The 16,875-nt window shown below is 43.2% G+C and overlaps 1 protein-coding gene across 1 annotated transcript in view; it reads left to right on the top strand.

The window, feature by feature from the left end:
• LOC306937148 (uncharacterized protein) overlaps nucleotides 1–16,875 on the top strand; it is a gene marked incomplete at its 5' end in the record, with an annotated part of 88,256 nt that overhangs the window by 29,769 nt on the left and 41,612 nt on the right. Inside the window, 2 exons of the mRNA XM_079520814.1 lie at nucleotides 10,484–10,549; nucleotides 12,947–13,055. Coding sequence (XP_079376940.1) covers nucleotides 10,484–10,549; nucleotides 12,947–13,055 — 175 coding nt within the window. The remainder of the gene's footprint in view (nucleotides 1–10,483; nucleotides 10,550–12,946; nucleotides 13,056–16,875) is intronic.

Below are 16,875 nucleotides of genomic sequence, written 5' to 3'. Positions count from 1 at the left end.
TGTCGAGTTGGTCGGACCCATGGTTGTCCAGAACCGCCACAAAAGGCCTCTGCCCGGGCCACAGCTGACATCACAAGGCCTCTGCCTCTGCAACTCTATATTTGGGCATGCCTAAATACGGGTTCGTCCCACCGACTTCTGACATCTGCATAGACCCCATATTTGGGCATGCCTGACAAAGATGGGCATAAAAGGTGATACCGCTGACATCACCATGACTTGACCAGCTCAACAGAATGATAAATTGGCTAATAGATGGCAGTTACAGATCACCTTTTTTACATGCCAATATGCCGAAAGGTACCCGAGCCTACCGCAACTGGATGCGTGACACACAACAACGTGCACAGAGAGCGGAGTCAGACAAAGCACGAGATGCACGCCTAAAGCTGCAAGATCTGTGATTGGTGTCAATGCGGGATGCACACTCGGTCCACGCTTCACCCTGTGTCCAACCGACATCATCTATCCATTCACTCTGCCCCGCCAACAGTTTCCAGTGAGACCCTACTTCGGCATGACTGTCAATAAGTCTCAGGGCCAGACACTACACCGTGTTGGGGTCTTCTGCATGAGGGACTTCTTCAGCCATGGCCAGTTCTATGTGGCGGCCAGTAGGGTTAGCAAATCAAGCAGGCATTCTTGCTTGAGATGAAGAGACAAACAAGAAGTGCCAGTTTATCAGCAATGTTGTTTTTAAAAGAGGTCCTTACAATATAAGTGCAGTGCCCGGTGTCGAGTCGGTCAGACCCACGGTTGTCCAGAACCGCCACAAAAGTCCTCTGCCCAGGCTCTGGGCAGGGCTACTGGTAAATTCAGTCCTTTATTTCCGAGTCAGTCAAGGCTACCTCTGTGATAATCAGGTCCTCTTCTTGGGGTTGGTTATTGCATGTTTGTAATTTGCACATAATGTGCATTTCAAGCCATGTCAAGCACGTGCATCCTGGGAGCTTGCATTTGCGACTGCAGCAGCTGCAACACTACATCAGGAGCTGGAGATCCCAGGGGTTGACACTAAGGTCTCAGAGGCACTTGCCCGTCGGGCAAGTAAAGGTCATGGCCACTTGCCCCCCAAAATATATTGTAGGCCTACATTTTGCATTACTTTTTTACTTTCTACTTGCATGCTTGCAATGTTTCCTTTCCCAGTTGAAAACTTTGAAAATTATGTTTTTTTTAAGTCACAATAGGCTACAGTGAACAATCAAGTTATGTAAATACTATATTTTATTTTAACAATATGAGGTTTATTTTAACATTAGAGGTAGCTCTCTTCATAGTTGTTCTTCCATTGGGAGGACACCTCATTACTGGAGGTTCCACTTTCACACATCCATTAGCATACTATCAGTATCAGCTAGCCCGTCTCCGGACCCCCCGGGTTGAGCTCCTTTGGACCCCTACCACGTAGGGTCCGGTCTCACCGGATTCAAGCGACATGGGATGCAATCTGATTTCCCCTGACTTACCCCTGTGCTGCGGTGTGGGTGTCACACTGACATATTCAAAAAGAAGCATATGAACGCTATAGGAGACAACGAACCTTCTGACCCCCCCCGCGAACGGCTCAGAAGCCGTTAAGTATTTTTAATGTTTGTACGACCGTTTTGGCAGCTCTGAAATTCTCTCTTGTTGACATCCCATTGTACCGCCTCCAGCCTCTCGGTTGGCTAGCTGCGCCTCCCTACGCGCCTCGTAGGCGCAGCTAGCCAACCGAGATGTCAACAAGGAGGGACCGAAGAGAGAATTTCAGAGCTGCCAAACGGTCGTACAAACATTAAAAATACTTAACGGCTTCTGTGCCGTTCGGGGGGGGGGGGGGTGAGAGGGTTCGTTGTATCCTATAGCGTTCATATGCTTCTTTTGGAATATGTCAGCGTGACACCCACACCGCAGCACAGGGGTAAGTCAGGGGAAATCAGATTGCATCCCATGTCGCTTGAATCCGGTGATAAGGAACCCTACATAAAGTCATCAAAATGTCAGAAACTTTAACGTAGGGTTCCGAAAGGAGCTAAGTATCAGCATGAGTATTGAATGACTGGCAACCATTAAACAACGACGTTCTGAAAACACAATAAACCAACCAGTGATGGTATTGTTGACAATTGGCAGGCAATGTATATTGATGTGTGCACTGTGCACGTTCTGCGAGATTTACTTTGTGGTACAACGGTGGTGTGTGCGTGAAAACAGCTGATCCACACACAAGCTCACGGCGCATCGCATCCCAAGCGTTGTGAAGCATGCATGCAACATTCGAGGCGCGACACCGCCGTACGACGGAGCATCACCGCATAGTGTTTAGCATAGCTTTATTGGTGACTCGCGAAGCGGGTTGTGGCGTCGTCATGATGCCATGTTTAGATTGTTTCCCGACTGAACATACCGGTCAAAAAGCTGGGGAAGTCACGGCAAAACTTTGCAGAGAAGGACGGTGCTGTAGTAGCAGCCATGGAAATGCGACAGTCCACTCCTCGAGAAACTTTTGCTGACGTCGTTCTGACTCATTTACTTTTTCTGTCATCACTTTTTCCTCTCCGTGACTGTGTCCGTAGTATTTTTTACCATTTCCCCAGGCTGCTGGCCTGTTTTGGGGGGCTCAAGATTTTGCAGGAGCAGCTTCACGCGTGCTAGTAGAGCTACAGTAGGCACGTTTACATGTCACGTTCTAATCGGGTTAAAACAAGGTTTTAAATACACCCGATTTAAAATATCCATGTATACACCTAAATAAACCCGATCAAGTCCGACCCGAGAAATTCTAATCGGGTGCAGAGGGGTGGTCTAGACTTTTTTTAGACCCGATCAAGAGGACATTTCTTCCATGTATACACCTTAACCCGATTAGAATCTGATATGTTCTTTCTGCACATCAAATCGTCGGCAATTTCTGTTGCTTAACCTCCTTGTTTTTGGCAGTGCGATGAGGCGGTATTCCTCTCTCGTTCCCTCTCCCCCTCTCTCTCTGCAAGCGCACGTGCGCGCACACACACGGAACTATTGCCGAAAATCTCCCATGCAAATAAAAAGTATAAATAAATAAAAGTGTTGCAGCCACTGAGATAATGGATGATGAGAATCACTCGTAGGCTACCTGAAGTTGCATGCGCTGCCCCCCCCCCCACCCCTGCCTCTGTGATCGCAGATCTGTTTCTGTTTGGCTGAAGAAAGTTGATATCCAATACTATGCCTACATGCCATTATGGTTTAAACTTGAAGCTGGTCAGTTTAGTGTGCTTCAAGTGAGTCAGAGTCGGACCAGCTCCGCTGCTTCAAGTCAGAGTTGGAACAGCTCCGCTGCAGCTACAGTAATTGATTTGACCTAGTTTCACGTCTTTTGCTAGTGATGGTGGCAGCGGTGGCCGAACGGATAGCGGCGCGGTCTAGATACCGGAAGGTTCCCAGTTCGAACCAGCCGTCCGACACGTTAAAATTACCACCGCTGAAATGCCCTTGAACAAGGCATCAACCACTACGATGAAATGTGTTCTATGAGCAGGGCCTGGCTGGAAACAAGTTCTTGAGCTTAGCCCAGATACCCTGGGTAAATATAGATTTCATTTCATTTCATTTCATGTAATCAATACATCATTTGGAACCACCTGCGTAAAATTCCACATTAGCCTATTTTACATTTTAAATGGCTTGCATGCCATGTAGCCTACTCTTAATATTTTTCATTGTATATAGATATTTAATATAATATTCTTTCCATTGCAACTATAGGGTAGGGTAAAATGTGAAAGCTGAATTAATAATAAATAGTATAAAGACGAGACGACTCAGACCATAAGGGTTATTAATTACTAGCCACAAAATAAACTGGAAATCAATCAACTCCGACGTCTGAAGGCTCTACCATTCAGTAGCCTACCATTGCTAAACAAACACAGTCCAAGTAGGCTAGTTGCATTCTCGACAGAGATGAGAGAGGAGAGATGGAACCCAGCCAGCACGCCCACTTGGGTCCCATGTGGTTTCAATGCGGGATACATGGGTACAAGTGGGAATGGGCTTGAACTGGGAACATGTAGTTCCAACATGGTCTACATGTGGGCTAACTTGCATGGGTTGGAAGTGGGCAAGCCTATATAGGTCCCACGTGGTCTACACAAGGGCTAACTGGCATGGGTTGGAAGTAGGCAAGCCCATATTGGTCCAACATGGTCTACATGTGGGCTAACTTGCATGGGTTGGAAGTGGGCAAGCCCATGTAGTTCCAACATGGTCTACATGTGGGCTAACTGGCATGGGTTGGAAGTGGGCAAGCCCATCTACAAGTAGGGCTGTAGCCTGTAGGCCTACACAAACAGCAGCGTTGTAACAGTAGGCCTATAGAGCGTCGCAGTCCCGCCCCCTACATGGCCCAGGAAATGATTCTCCGTTCATTTTCCTCATAGACATTTCAGAAAGTATTTATTTTATTTATTTACTTTTTGAAATGTCTATGGGAAAAATGCATTGGGATTCATTTCCTGGGCCATGGTAGGGGGCGGGACTGTGGCGCTCTATAGCCTATAGGTATTAGGTAGGCCTACCATTACAATCCCTTTGTTCTTCTGCTCATCTTCTCATTTCTCAAATTCTCATTTCCCCCATCAGAAAAGTTGAAGTCAAACTGTTCTGCTGCTTCATTAACGAAACAAATCCAAATACATCCAGTGGCGGCCTTATATATGTTTCAATCGTTTCAATTGAAACGGGCCTCGAGCATTGGGGGCCTCCCGATTAAAAAAACCCAAACAAAAAACAGTTCAGTGTGTGTAAAGGCGGGAGGGAAGAATGGGTAAAAGTGGGAAAACACATGTGGTGACCCATTTTATAGTAATAATAGGCCTATTAATAATAATATGGTTAGCTGTGTGTATAATAATAATAATGTATTATTGAGTGGTGCAGCCACTTAAGGAACGGCAATGTGTGTCCCTATGTCTGTCTGTCCGTTTAGGGTACCAACAGGTGACAAAGTGGCGCTGTCGAGCTTCACACCGTGCACAGGTGCATGATGGGAAGTTGAGATTTTTTTAGTGGAGTGTACTCTCAGCCTACTGTACTGTACTGTACTATACTTTTACATAATAGGTAGTTAAAACACCTTAGAAGCCTGGAACTATTTAATCCATTTCATCCAGGGTGCCCATCATTTGTAGCGCACGGACCACTTTTACCGGCGCACCGGAAGTTGGTGTGCATGTCTGTGTAGCAGCTAACAATAGCCACACCACTCTAGAGTGTCGTTCGACAACAACGGGAGGTCATAATAAATCTATCGCGACTAGCGACTGGACCGCGGAAGGCCGTCAAACACAGGCTATTTTTTCAGAATTAGACGGGATGATTTAGATCGGGAGTTATGATCGTTTTAAGATTTTCGTTTTCGTCAGCTAAACAGGCAGGGGAGATTTTCGATGACGTGTCACTTTTTGACACGTCATCGGATCGGGCAACAAGCGCTCCAAGGCTCTAGAGCGATGCGAACGGTTTTGTTTTCATTAATCTCCGTCCTGTTTATCAATCTCCGTGTTGGGCACTTGACCATGACCTTGAACTTGGACGGAGAACTCTGACTTGGACATCCAAGGTGTTAATCAACTAGTCGACTAGTAAACTAGGCAACTAGTCAACTAGTAAAACTGACTAGAAGTGAATGCCCTACAGTACAATGTAGTACAGTATGAGTACAGTATAGTACAAGTAAGTACAGTACGACTACAGTACAAGTGCATTACAGTATGAGTACAGTACAGTACAATGTAGTAGGCTACAGTACAAGTACGGTATCAGTACAGTACAATGTAGTAGGCTACAGTACAAGTACAGTATTAGTACAGTACGAGTACAGAACGAGTACAGTACATCCAGTGGCGGCCTTATATATGTCTCAATCATTTCAATTGAATTTAAAAATGATGTAATTATTATTATTATTATTATTATTATTTGTAGTAGTAGTAGTATTGCATTGCATCACATCCTTCCAATCAGCCTAGTCAATTATTCATCCTCCTCCTGTACGTCCACTTACCACTAGTTGGCATCAGCTAATAATTGCTGCAGGTTTTTTTGTTTTTTTGATAATAATTATTCATTATTAAAATTATGACGTCATGAACGGGGCCTCCCGCGTGCACTCACTGCACTAGCAGCGCTGAGACACTGACAAAAAAGAGGGGAAAAAAACATTTTTTTTTTTTTTTTAATAATAATTATTAATTATTAAAATTATGACGTCATGAACGGGGCCTCCCGATCTCTAAGGCCGCCCCTGAGTACATCACCACTCTGTTCAGATGGGTCTGATTTCATTATACAAACAGCAGCTAATCTGATTAAAAGTGGGCACATGTAAACACCTGATCGGATTGAACTTGCCCCATGTAAACACTTGATCCAAAACCTTCAATCGGGTTTATTTTAATCAGATTGGAAGAAAGGTGTCCATGTAAACGCACCTAGTGTGTGTGGTGGTGGTGGTGGTGGTGGTGGCGGTGGCAGGGGGTTGCTTGGGAGAGAGATTCTTCTTCTTCTTCTTCTGTTGGGATTTCCGGCAGTGTAGACGCTTTCGCGTATTACTGCCCTCCACAGTTCAGGGTGATACTCCGCTTGGTGCTCTATATATTTTGAAACTATTCCACCCGTGTGCACGTCGCCGTGTTCCCCTCACAGTCTATGGTTCCAATTCCCCATTGATTCTTATCCGGCCCCAGTCGTCTGAGACGACGGGAACCCTTCTTTCAAAATTTTGTTCAGCTCATCTCCAGTGACACCCCCCACATTTAGGAACCTCCTGGCTGCATCCAGCACCATATTGATCCTTTCTGATTTCGTTTTAATTTCCGCCGCACAGTTAATAACCATGGAAATGAACGCTAGGAAATGTCTCTTGTCCATGCTTATGACCTTATCCCCCTCCGCGGTATCCTCCTGTGTGTTCTTCTCCAGAACTGCATGCTGCACTGTCACCGTAGTGCTCCCCTCCACTCTCTTCACTGCTTCCGCATATGACAGCCCCCTCTCTTCTCTGATTCTGCTCACCTTCTTCTCCTGCACTTTCCTTGGGCATTGCGCTGCCCCTGCATAGTGTGCCCCACTACAGTGTACACACCTGGCTTGTTCCTCTTTACACCTCTCTTCGTCCTCGCAGTTGTCCTTCCCACACCTCCCACACAGTTTGCTCCCCACACACACGGCAGCGACATGGCCATACCCCTGGCATCTAAAACATCTTAATGGCGCTCTCTCAAATGGCCTGACCCTGTAACATACATAGTCCATGTATACTCTCTCAGGTAACACATTCCCTTCGAACGTCAGCCGTACGGACTTTGTCTTCTCTCTTACTCCTTCCCTGAACCGAGATAGCCTTCTCGCTTCGCACACACCAACAACTCCCACAAAAATGCTTTCCTTCACTTCCAATGGCACTCCACTTATGACCCCTCTCCTTTTTTCTCTTCCCTCAAGCTTAAAACAGCTCACTGGACACCCTTTAAACCTCCTGATCCTCACTGCTTTGTCCATTTGTTCTTCATTCCTGCACTCAACTATTACCATTCCTGTTCTCGTGATCCTCACTAGTCGTACATTCCCCAGACATTTTCCACAAACTCTCCAACTTCACGCGGGTTGCCGAAGATGCCGTCTTTTTGCTCGACAGCTGTCATCCCGACTACAAACTTTTCCACCCCCTCTGCTGATCCACTTGAGGCACTCCTCCTTCTCTTTCCATGCGATCTCATATCGCTGTCATCTTCAGCAGAACCCTGGCTTCCGTTGCCCTCTTCCTCAGCCATTTCAAAACCCCCACGTCCTCCTCCTGTATCCTCCCCTCTCGTTTGTCTCAGGTCATCGTCAGACACGGTCGGGTTGTAGAACGGACTAGTGGGCCTACTTTCTCTCATTTGTCCCAGCTCATCATCGTCAGACATAGTCGGATTGTAGAACGGATTAGTGGGCCTCGACGGCAGGGGGCTGGATGGGTTGTACCCCCCCTCGTTCCCCGCCACCTTCTTCCTCACTCGCCCCTTCTTCCTCCCTTTTCGACTACCTCCTGTGTCCTCCGCCATCCCTCCGCCTCGACCAATACGTGCTGCCTTCTCCACAGCGTCCCCCAGTCCTGACAACTTCTTGTCCAGCAGACAGCCCAACCGTCATACCGTTTCATCCAACCAGACTCAATTCATACATCATGCAACAAGGTCGCCCAGTGATGGCGTCAGTGACTATGAAAACGGACGACGCCTTGGGAGAGAGATAGAAAGCAGGGGAAGATGCAGAGGCAGCGCGCAATGACCACGTTCAATATCTCATGTTGTGTAAATGTTTATATAGCCAACTAAACTAAGACGTTCACTCAAAATGCACACTTGCCCGATCGGGCAAGCCGGTAGCAACCTTCACCTGCCCGACCATTTTTTTTACTTGCCCCGGGCAAGCGGGCAAGTGTTAGTGTCAACCTCATCCATTCGACATTTCTGGCCCAGCCATGCTGAACTAGGCTTGGGACTTGCAGGTGTTGTTGAAGACTCCCTCTCCAAATGCCAGCCTGGTAGTTGGCACGCATGGCATGCATGAAAAGACAGTCCTTGCATGGTGTCAGCTGGCTCGACTCAAGTGCCCCACGTTGTGCACAGAAAAGCTGGTGACGTAATGTGTTGATGTCCTCATTCAGCATATACTTTCAAATTGGGAAAGACTTATTTTCAAATTATTCCATTTGTGTGCAGAATCTTGCATTAAAACGCCATTTAAGCATATATGAAAGTATTGAATTAGTAAAATGACTATTCCAATCAATTACCCACTTGAATTATGCAGAAAGGTGTGATTATAGGTCTCTACACAACACAATCAAACGTTGATCATATATTTTTGTAAGAATGTGTGTGGTAATATAGGTGTCCACATATTCAATGCATGATAACGACCACTAAGCTATGTGTCTTCAATGGTTATCATGCCAAACTGTGAAGTAGAGATGCACAACAAGTCAAAAAAAATCACACCAGTTTTGCCCACCCATTTGATTCTATAGCTATGGCCCTGGCTCGTACTATAATAGTGTTTCTGATTATATCTCTAGAGTTACAAAAAAAAGTCCATGCACTCCAGTGAATAGCATTTATCCATTTATATAACTTTTTAATTACTTATCTTTACACAGAAACATTACTTATTACTTATTTTTTACACAGAAACATAATGTGTGTCCTATAGCATCGTTTAAATGCGTAATTTATAGTTTTAATGTGCAAATTAATCTTTTTTTCAATACTCTAGAGGGTACTCTTATTTTGAAGAGATCGTCCACCGGAAGTCTTATATTTGCTAGAAATTTGCCAAAAAAAACACTGCCCGGCAAGTGAACCAAGGAAGCTAACTTGAAGTGAACGCCGAAGTGTGTTGGCTGAACATAGCCCTTTGCGTTTACAACGTTATACCGATTGTTTTCAATGGACTGACTGCGACGAACCGCGCGTACTATGTGGATAGTTCGTTAAAGGCTTATTCGGTTAAATGTAGTTACCAAATGGTTCGCTATTAAAGTTTGTTTGACAGACGACGAGTCGTAACTAGCCACTGCTAAGCTAGCGACCACTGCCGAATCAGTAGCATGGACGACAAGCACACGAAGGTAAAGCCTGAAAAATCCTTGCAAATTATGTCTTTGAGATTTTCATAATGTTGCTGATGTCTGAGGTGGGTGGGTCTTTCAGTACCTTCATGATGCTCAGTGACATCATAGAAGGCTATAGGTTTGTTTCCCTGCCCACATGTTTTTTTCTAAAGGAAGGTGATTGCACCCGTGCTTAGTGATCGTGATAGAGAAAAATCCCATACACTTCACCAGGAATGGGTCGACCAAAGGAGAAGTTCCCAGTTTCATTATTATTTTTTTGTGCACAAATAAGGCATGTGCTGCTGTGCACAGCGGAGATAATGCACAACTCCAGGTATCAACCAAAACACTGACTGAAGTGTTTCAGTTCACATTTATTTTTTAAATGAACAATGAACAATATAACACAATGGTGAAAGTAGCTTTACAAAGCATGCAATTATTAGGTTAATTGTCCTGTGGGTGTGGGGGTGCTTGAGTGTCCTCCTTCAAGGAGCAAGGACCCCGGACCCCAAATTGTTGTTAGTTGTCAAACGGTTCATGAGCTATGCGTGGTCAAAGTTTGCATTTTCAATATAGCGCCACCCTTTGGCCAATGGTTGTGGGCTTCGCATCCTCACCGTTTGGCATGGCCCTCTACCATATCTCCAAATTTCGCGAAAACCGACTGCACGGTTCAGCCAGAACTGCTATTTTTGGCGGAAGAAAAAAAACCCAAGTCCTTTCAGGACTGCTTGGTCCTTTAATAATTTGTGTGTGTGTGGCGAGCGCTCTGTGTGTGGCGAGCGCTCTGTGTGTGGCTCTGTGTGTGTGGCGAGCGCTCTGTGTGTGTGTATAAATACCATGTTTTACCTGTTCCAGGTTCCTGCTCCAGGTGACGATCCTCTTCGGTACAGCAGCGGCAAAAGAAAAAGCAAAAAAGTACTTGTAAGTGTTTCTACATAGCAGCAGCATTGATACTTTTACTTAATTATTTTATATTAGAAATTCTAATTATATGATCTAAATAGAGCGTCGCAGTCCCGCCCCCTACCATGGACCAGGAAATGAATCCCAATGCATTTTTCCCATAGACATTTCAGAAAGTATTTATTTAAAGACGGTTACGCCACGGACAAAGCCAACTCGAGTCGTGACAACTCATGACAACACAAACAATATTTTGGACCAAACAAATAATTACCAAGAAGAAAAACAACAAAAAGTGTTGTAACCTGCCGTTTGCTTCTTCTTTCTAATAATTTTTTCGGCCCCAAAAATTGTGTTTGTTCTCATGATTTGTCACGACTCGAGTTGGCTTTGTCCGCGGCGTAAACGTCTTTAAATAAATACTTTCTGAAATGTCTATGAGGAAAATGAACGGAGAATCATTTCCTGGTCCATGGTAGAGGGCGGGACTGCGACGCTCTATAGGCTATGCAGGTGAAAAACGCAAAACAAAGAAAAAGACAACATGTGATGTGACTGGCTGGAATCAGTGTAGACTAGAGTGTCCATCTGGAGATGTTTGATGCCTTGGTCTCTTTGAAGAGATGGATGGATGAGGGACAGAAAGTCTGGACACTACATTTTAAATTCTGGCATGCATTTTTATATTTCAGTCATTTTATGTTATTTGTAAACCTGTTATATTGTTTTTATGAATGTAAAAAATAGATTACATATTGGTGCTACTTAGATTTTGGTGGGTGCTCCTAATTCTTTTCTGGTGCTCCTTCATTTTAAATTGGTAGCACCAGTGCTACCAAGTAAAAAAGTTAATTTCGAGCCCCGAAGGCGCTTCCAATGCGCTCATTTCCAACGCGCGCCAAGGGAATATATCTTGTTCCAGGAGTTTGCACATAGAGCGCGTTTTTTCATGCATTTTGCAGATCCGAAATCCACGAAAAAATTACGTGGACCAGCAGCAGTGAGGATGATCCCCCATTCCCCCTGATGATCTCTGAGTCTTCCAAAATCCAATCTGAACCGTCCCTCGAGTTGATCATGATCACTCTGATAATTTTCAAACATATAGGCTAGCGCTGTATCTGCAAGATTCTGCATGGATTGCTATTGTACAGTGCAGCGGGGGACTCGCAGAAAGACAGTGGAGAGGACGCAATTAATGCTGTCAGCCCGCTGATCAGTGATCACACACACACACACACACACACACACACACACACGCACACACACACACACACACACACACACAGTTCCAAGAATACGCTATAATGTCCATATCTATGCTATATCCCCTTAAACTTTTATATAACTTGCCTATTCCAACCTAATTGTCATGAAACACAACAGCCTTTAATAATTATGACAACAGCTAAAGTTTGTATGTAACGTTGTCCATCTGTAGACTAGAGGAGCCTAGTTCCATGCAGAGAGAGCTCCGCCTCCACCAATCTGCATTGCAAGCCACAATGCGTCGCTGATGCAATGCGGTGTAGGCTTGTAGATCAGCTGTAGATCAGCTCTGTTCCCTGCGTGTATTTTAAAAGGGAAGAAAATAAATAAATAGCGTGTGACAGCATGTCTGTGGGAACCGATAGAGAGAACCGAAATTGAATTATTGTAATGGCTACCCGGTACCCAAGCATGTTCGGTTCGGTTCGGTACATGCTTGGTCCCGAGGATCGGGACCCACCCCTAGTGCTGATATATTGTGCATGTTGGCTCACTGGAAAGACTCTGCTACACCAAAATGAGGTACAATGACCCTTATGGTTGCTTGAGGGGATTCCTTAAATGTCACCTTACAGGTCTGTAACTCTGAGAGTGTACACAGGTCCATTTGGTTCCATGTGTACACTCCGAGTTATGGGGGTCATTGAAATTAAAAGGTTTGAGAACCACTGTACACTATATGGAACAGAGCGTTAATTAGTATCATTTATAAGTATTGCACATAGCTAAATGTTTAAGCATATATTTCATATTTACATGTCGAATTCAGCTCTGACAGTTATTTCAGTATTCTTTAGTGTATTTAGTGTCTGCCTGTGCTATTAACTCATTTTGTATAACAAACATCCTATCCTTCCTATCCTCCTCTGTCAGCTCTGCCATGACTTATCCTGCGTCTTATCCTGGGTCACATATCTGACTTTTATACCACTTAAATGGTATAAAATAAAAGATCGCTTCCTCTGCATCGGGTAAATTGCAGATCACGGATCGAGTCATTTTGAGTGAAAATCGTCCAATCACAGAACGGTGTCTTATATGATAATGGAAGTGGTGTTAAGTGATGCACATACAGAAATCATAACTTCCACAAAGAAGCCATGAACAGAAGCAACAACTGTTTATTGTCACCATTTGTTGTTACAGGCTAAAGAAAAACAGAAGCTGAAAACAGAAAACAGAAAACAGAAGCTGATTAACAAAGTGAGAACATCAAAGATATGTCTGTCGGAGCTGATGGATGCTCAGCATAACAGTGAGTAACAGTGAGAAGTTTTATTTATTTTTTTGAATAATTATTAAATTGTGAATTACTATTAATATGTACCACATAAGCTGTGAACTTAATATTTTTTATAATTCCTACATGTCTTTAATTTATATTTTGGTATAACTGTTACAATTCAGTAGCTTAATGCCAGTTATCATGAAATGAAATGATGAAATGATTACTATATTTACCCAGGGTATCTGGGCTAAGCTCAAGAACTTGTTTCCAGCCAGGCCCTGCTCATAGAACACATTTCATCGTAGTGGTTCAATTACTTGTTCAAGGGCACTTCAGCGGTGGTAATTTTAACGTGTCGGACCGCTGATTCGAACTGGCGACCTTCCGGTATCAAGACCGCTTCGCAATCCGCTCGGCCACCACTGCCACTAAATCACCTTTATGTGACCATTCCATCAAAACCAATATAAGGCAAAACTTTCAAAATGTCATTATGCTTTAAGTAATATGTGACATGTCAAACTAGGGGGTTCATGATTCGGTTAGTTTTCGACACACGTCCAGTCATGTATATACTATGATGTAATTGCATTGTATAATTACATGTATTTACGGCTTGGTTGAATCCTTGATTCTGATTGGAATCACACACAATGTGATTTGCACAACTCTCAAGAATGTCTTTGAAAACATTTGAATCGAGAAATAGACGATGAAGTAAAAAAATTGATTATATATATATATATATATATATATATATATATACACACACACACAACACTTCCTTCTTTTTCAAGGCTACTGTGCGCTGGGCAGTCCTACAATATAGCCTACACTGATCAGTGATCTGATGGAATAGGCTACTTTCATTGCCGTGAGAAAATACCTCGTTTTGTTGTCTACTTTTTGGTCAATGTATTCATTTATTCAGTAAGTACCCTGCCTGCGAGTTGGGTCGTTTACAGCAGTTCCGTGACCGCGGAGAGCAAAGGTCCGTTTCTCAATGGATGTGTCATCTAGGAGGGTTATTAAACAAATTGAGCCCCCATGTAAATCGCAAAAATGTGCGGAATTCATGAGAGCCCCAAATCCATATGGCCACCATCAAAAACCTGTTAAGGTTAGGCAAAAATAGCTAAAATTCATTCTGCTTTCAGTAACGTGTCAAACTAGGGGGTTTTCATGATTCTGAATCCATTCCAAGCATTAGTTTTGCACAAAAAACACTCCTTGGGCTAAAAACAGTCATAGCGGTCATCACAAATGTGATGAGGTCAGCACATTTGAGCACATTTGGGCAAGTGGATATGGCGTTCTTTTTCCTCCTGATCAGGAGTACTATTCCATTCACTATATTTAAATTTTAGTCTATGGAACGGCATATTTTTAGGGCACTTCTGCTTCCTATAAAACAGCCAGAAACCATGCACTCACCGGCTTGGTTCTAGAGACGCTCCGATCACCGATCGTGCAAAATTCACTGATCCGCAAATCCGATCAAAAAAGCTAAAAGCTGTGCAGTTTTCATCCAAAAGAATGTGTCACTCTCTCGGTTCTCCACTGCTGTACCGGAGAAGTATAGCACTCTCGGTTCTGCACTGCTTACTGGAGAAGTATATCACTGTCGAGGGCAGCGCAACTAATCTCCCCCCACCCCACACAGCACACACACAGGCTGCATTCGAATTCATTCCATATGCCCCCCCCATATGTTTTTACAACTTCTTCTTAAAAAATAAGGTGCTGTAGGGTTATTAATTGCAAAGAGGCAGGTTGATCTGCGTGAAAACAGTAAAACTAATCAATATTTTCACTTGACAAATACACTGGGTGTAACAAGAGGAATTCATCTTTCATATATTATGACATTTGATCAAAATATGTTTTTAAAACATTTTCAAAAAGCAATTTAAATGTTGGTAACAGGGTTGAAAAAATGTACCTGCATACTCAAAAAATAAAATAGCCTGAGATGGCACGCCTCATGTTTCTGATAGGTACCAATCTACTACTCTAAAATCAAACACTGAAAATGGAAAATGGCACGTTTTCATAGAATGACCCACGTATACTATTTACCCTGGGTGTGCGTGTGTCTACGATGTGTAGCCATCTGTTACTACATGTGAAGTGCACAATACTGGGTTTAAAAACAGCTGAAACATGAGTGGAGGCTGTCAAATTCCGCCCATTGCGTGGCCCCATCACTAGGATTCCTACATTCTAGTAGGCTATGTGGCCCCGTAACTAGGATTCTGCCACCCAAAGGGAGGCAAAATTCTATTAGGCTACAAGATAAATGTGTCACGGAGGGAGCTTTAACGTGAGTAGTTTTTACATGGCGTTTTCTCTTCTGCAGAGTCTCTCTTCTGCCGAGTCTGCCTTCACAACCTGTTCTCATTTTTAAAGGACAACTTTTTTTTCCAACCAAGGTTGTTATTAGAGAAAGTAAAAGATGAGTGTTCATTGAGTGGTGCTCCTTACGGAGCTATGTGTGTGGGTGGCTGGCTGGCTGGCTGGCTGGGTGGGTGTGTCTGAGCATGAAAACAGCATGGTTGTTTCTTTCTTTACAACATTTTATGTTGATTTATTTTTATTTTATTTACCATAGTCCTACTAGACCCCATCTGGCCACAAAAGATCACGGGAACTACTGGTGTGAAGGAGGAAGTGACATCTTCACATATTGAGCCTACAACACACAGTATGGGAGCCCCCTATAGTATCTCTACCTCCACACCAGTAGGTCCCGTGATCTTTTGTGGCCAGATGTAATTTCTTGGGGTCTAGTAGGATTTGAGTAAATAATAAAAAAGTAAATTACCATAAAATGTTGCAATGAAATGCATATTTAGCCCCATGTTCGAATGCCCCCGTCCCCCTGTAAAAAATCCGAAAGAAAGCATCAAATGGATATTTTTTAACACTCAACTTCTCTAATATTCATTCACATTCACATTCTCTAATAACAACCTAAAACATGAACCGTGGTTGAAAAAAACTAAGGTTGTCCTTTAATCAATTCAAGTAACATTATGTGATTAAACATGTTTGCGTGGTTTCTAATACTGAGCATCTTAGTTAACATTATAACTATGCTCCGAGGCAACTGCATGTGTGGTGTGTGTGCACCGTGTCACATGTAGGGGTGCAACGGTACAGTTGGCCCACGGTTCGGTTCGTACCTCGGTATGGGGGCCACGGTTTCGGTTCGGTTTTGGTACAGTTTAAAAATAATAATAATAATAAAAAAAAACATTTATTGTTTATTAGCAATGAAAGAAAAATCGTTTTATCCCCTATCCAGACACAATCCAGTATTTTCTGCCTTTTCATTATTTTAAAAGGATCCTAATGAGACAAATATGCCTTAAAACCTTATACTTGCCCTCTATAACTAAAATTAAAAAAAAAAAACACTTTCTTTCATAAATAGAGAATCTTTCACTCAATAGGAACTGGTTCTGTCGCAAGTTGATGATGTCATATGTCCATGTGTGGTCCAGCCCTATGGAATATATGGAATGCTAATAAAAAGTTTAAAATATTGCTTTGATGCTCATATTATCCTTAGGAAGTATTACGTTTTTATTAGCATATGCATTCCATACGTTCCATAGGGCTAGACCATATGGACATATGACATCATCAACTTGTGACAGGAGCAGTTCCTATTGTGAAAGATTCTTTATTTATGAAAGAAATCAAATATTTAAAGTGTATTTATTTATTTATTTTAGTTGTAGAGGGCAAGTATAACGTTTTATGGCATATTTGTCTTATTAGCCAGGGATCGTTTTAAAGGAAAAATAACCTTATATCGCTATTTAACACTGGCATAGACGGA

The sequence above is a fragment of the Electrona antarctica genome, assembly GCF_951216825.1.
Source record: "Electrona antarctica genome assembly, chromosome: 14".
NCBI lineage: Eukaryota > Metazoa > Chordata > Actinopteri > Myctophiformes > Myctophidae > Electrona > Electrona antarctica.
Note: the sequence above shows the minus strand (reverse complement) of the source record. Positions and strands in the feature narration are given on the sequence as shown.